The 4,340-nt window shown below is 38.1% G+C and overlaps 1 protein-coding gene across 1 annotated transcript in view; it reads left to right on the forward strand.

The window, feature by feature from the left end:
• The window catches only part of LOC106531713 (extracellular calcium-sensing receptor), a gene marked incomplete at its 3' end in the record, with an annotated part of 14,762 nt that extends 11,123 nt beyond the window's left edge, over positions 1–3,639 (forward strand). The window contains exons 7-8 of the mRNA XM_014027633.1: positions 2,539–2,662; positions 2,756–3,639. Coding sequence (XP_013883087.1) covers positions 2,539–2,662; positions 2,756–3,639 — 1,008 coding nt within the window. The remainder of the gene's footprint in view (positions 1–2,538; positions 2,663–2,755) is intronic.
• Between the last annotated feature and the right edge of the window lie 701 nt (positions 3,640–4,340).

Raw genomic sequence — 4,340 nt, forward strand, 5'->3', positions numbered from 1 at the left:
TCAGTTAGTTTTGTAACAATTTCAAATGTTTAGTTTTAAAGTTGTTTTTAGGTGTTTTAAACCTTCCTAAAGTGTATTTAGGTTTTCTAATTGTCATATTGTTCTTTGTCTTGATGACATTTTTTTCACGCTGATGAAATTCACAGTTTTGTTTTTCACATGAACTTGATTTTTTAATTTTTTTTAACAGCATCGATTCCCGGGAATTAAGGTTTTCTCGTGCAATGATTTTCGCCATTGAGGAAATAAACAACAGCACTAAGCTGCTCCCAGACATCAAGCTTGGATATCAGATCTACGACTCATGCGCTTCAGTACCTGTGTCTTCACATGTTGCATTTCAACTATCAAACGGTCAGGATCCTGTGATTTACAAAGACAGCAATTGTTCTCAGTCTAGTATGGTGATGGCTGTTGTTGGAGAGTCTGGATCCACACCATCCATCAGCATGTCACGCATCGTTGGGTCCATCAACATCCCTCTTGTAAATAGTGTGGGCATATTGGAAAAAAAGCAGCTTGTACTACTCTAGTAAATGCAATTCCCTAAGTATGTTTTTCTAATATATATATATATATATATATATGTATATATTTTTTGTTTTTTAGGTAAGCCATTACGCCACCTGTGCCTGTCTGTCAGATAAGCAGCAGTATCCAACATTTTTCAGAACAATTCCCAGCGATCAGTTTCAAGCTGATGCTCTGGCCAAGCTGGTGAAATACTTTGGCTGGACTTGGATCGGTGCTGTTCGTTCTGACTCAGATTACGGAAATTATGGAATGGCATCTTTTCTGGATGCAGCACAGAGAGAGGGAATCTGTGTGGAGTACTCTGAATCCTTCTATCGGACCAACTCACATAGCAAGGTCCAGAGAGTGGCTGATGTTATCCGCAGGTTTTTGCCTTTTTAAATATGCATGTGAATTTTGTGCTGATGTGAAAATAGTGTACTTCAGACCTCAGACTTTGTCTACAAATATAATATTGTAATGCAATATGTGAAACTGATTTTTGTCATATTTTTACATATTTTAACACATTGAATCAAAGCACAGATACATCTCTTTGATTGTATGCATTAAAATTTTGTGGAACCTTTGCAAAGCAAAATAGCATATTTTTTTGTTAAACCTCTGATAGAACATATATTAGACAAAAATATTGTTGTATTGTGAGAGAGAAAAAAAACATGAATGGAAAAATTATGTGTCATACTGAAATTATAATTCGTGCAGGTCAACAGCAATGGTTGTTGTGGCTTTTGCGGCACCAGGAGACATGAAGATCTTGTTAGAAGAGCTGGCTCTGGAGCCTCCACCTCCTCGGCAGTGGATAGGAAGTGAGGCCTGGATCACTGACTCACATTTGTTGAGATTCAGTTTTTGTGCAGGGGCCATCGGAGTTGGCATTCAACAGTCTGTCATTCCAGGCCTAAGAGATTTTTTGTTGGATCTCTCTCCCACAGAAGTAGCTGCCTCCTCAGTGCTAACTGAATTCTGGGAGGATGCATTTGACTGCAAACTAACAGAAAGTGAGTTTTCTTTTTATTTATTTTGGCAAATTATGACATGTCCTCATACAAGGCTGTTGTGTATTTATAGTATTTGTTAGTTTTTTGTTTTAAATGAGGCCTGCTCTATATGATGTTTTATGCAATGCCACCCAATTCTATTTATTTGCATTTACCGAAAAGCAAAAATCAGTGGAAAATGATTGTACAGCCTTTTTTGGATTGAACATTTGTTTTATTGTTTCCAGTTGTAGGTTCAGAAATGCTTCAACCTAATTTCTTGCTATACACTGGGGATTTAAGCTTTGAACTAATAGTTCTAAGTACAGTATATGTTCACTGTCATTTTAAGTTTGTATTGACTACATAAATGTTTGCCTCTATTGTGTGTTTTAGGTGTTCATGACAAGAATGTTTGTAATGGAACAGAAAACATAAAACTGCTAAAAAACCCGTACACCGACACATCCCAATTAAGAATTACCAACATGGCGTACAAGGCTGTTTATGCAATAGCTCATGCCATTCACAATGCAGTGTTTCAGGGACAAAAAAATTCAAATAAAAATCATACAAGTTTGGCTTTGGAACAGGTGAGCCATTTGGTTAAAATGTGTGAGTTAGTTTTGATACATACTGTATATACATAAATTACATATTATTTACCATAATTTCATTTTCTAGAATTCTATTTTATTATATTTTCTATTATTCTTACAGCTTTTTACTGAACTAAAGAGAGTCAACTTTTCGCAAAATGGTTATCCTGTGTCATTTGATGCTAATGGTGATCCTGTGGCTTTTTATGAGCTGGTCAACTGGCAAAAAAGTGAAAATGGAGTTGTTGAACTGGTAACCATAGGATATTATGATGCATCACTGCCAAAAGGCCAAGAGTTTCATATCAGCAGGGATATAACCTGGGTGGAAGGTGGCACTAAAGTAATGTAGATTATCTTAGTAAATAAGTACTATATATTTATTAATAATAGTTAGTCTAATAATAAATATGTTGTTGTGACAGGTACCAGTTTCAGTGTGCTCTAAAAGTTGTCCTCCAGGAACCCGTAAAGTTTTGCAGAAAGGAAAACCCATCTGCTGCTATGACTGTATACCTTGTCCTGAAGGAGAGATCAATAATATGACCGGTAACATCAAATGAGTTATGCATACTTCCAGTTTTTATATAGTTACCTGTTTGTAATTTGGATTATTTTATTATCATTTTTTTTATTTTTTAGATTCTCCAGATTGCTTCCAATGTCCCATTGAATTTTGGCCTAATGTGGGGAGTCATGCTTGTTTCCCCAAACCTGTTGAGTTTCTGTCTTTTGATGAAGTCCTGGCAATCATCCTGGCTGCATTCTCTATTTTTGGAGCCTGTCTGGCCATCATAACAGCAGTTATTTTCTTTCGTCACAGAACAACTCCAATTGTCAGAGCCAACAACTCTGAGCTGAGCTTCCTGCTGCTCTTCTCTCTGACTCTGTGTTTCTTATGTTCATTAACTTTCATTGGAGCTCCCTCTGAGTGGTCCTGCATGCTGAGACACACAGCATTTGGTATCACCTTTGTTCTCTGTATCTCCTGTGTTCTTGGTAAAACTATAGTGGTTTTAATGGCCTTTAAAGCGGCACTTCCAGGTAGTAATGTCATGAAATGGTTTGGGCCTCCACAACAAAGAATGACTGTAGTGTTTTTCACATTTATTCAAGTTTTAATTTGTACTGTTTGGTTGTTGCTCAGCCCTCCCTTCCCAATGAAAAACCTGAGCACATCCAAGGAGAAGATCATCCTGGAATGTGCATTAGGCTCTGCTGTTGGCTTCTGGGCTGTGCTYGGCTACATTGGCCTGCTGGCTGTTTTTTGCTTTGTGTTAGCTGTTCTAGCTCGGAAACTACCTGATAATTTTAATGAAGCCAAGCTGATAACCTTCAGCATGCTTATATTCTGTGCAGTGTGGATCACCTTCATCCCAGCATATGTCAGCTCTCCTGGAAAATTTACTGTGGCTGTGGAGATATTTGCCATCCTGGCCTCCAGTTTTGGACTGATACTGTGTATATTTGCTCCAAAGTGTTTCATCATAATGTTTCASCCAGAAAAAAACAGCAAAAAATATATGATGAAAAATAATTAATTGATATATATATATATATATTGTTTCAAAATTAAATAGGAAAACTTCCCTGACACAATGGTACTTGTGACACACCCTGTTTTCATTCATACACTTTATTTTTTTAAATACAATTTCCTCTATTCGGGGCAGTGGAAAAGCATCTTTCCTGGTCTTTTTATTGAGTTGTCTGTAGTCCACACATAGGCGAAGACTGCCGTCCTTCTTTCGGACCAGGACAATTGGTGATGCATAAGGGCTACTGCTCTCTCTGATAACCTGGGTTGCCAGCAGCTGGTTAATATGAGACTTRACTGCCTCATATTCAGATGGAGGGATACGTCGATACCTCTGCCGCACAGGATCATTGTCTAACAATGGAATGCTATGCTCGATTAAATTAGTAACACCAAGGTCGCCATCAAAAGCAGAGAACACAGACTCATACTTTAGCAACAATGTTCTCACCTTATGCTGCTCTTCACTGTCCAGCATAGAGAGATTAAGTGATGTTATCTTCTCTCCAACCGAACCAGTCTCAGCAGTATGGGACCTGACTGCAGCCACGACTTGCTCCTGTGCAGAAGGAACTTCCTGCAACTCTGAAGGTAAACTGACCACTTTTACAGGAGACAAAAGACCCAGAGTACAACGGGGTCTTAGTGCGACTGTACACACCCCTACATTCACCACAGGAACATAAACAG

Source organism: Austrofundulus limnaeus, unplaced genomic scaffold, assembly GCF_001266775.1.
Source record: "Austrofundulus limnaeus strain Quisiro unplaced genomic scaffold, Austrofundulus_limnaeus-1.0 Scaffold667, whole genome shotgun sequence".
Taxonomy (NCBI): Eukaryota; Metazoa; Chordata; class Actinopteri; order Cyprinodontiformes; family Rivulidae; genus Austrofundulus; species Austrofundulus limnaeus.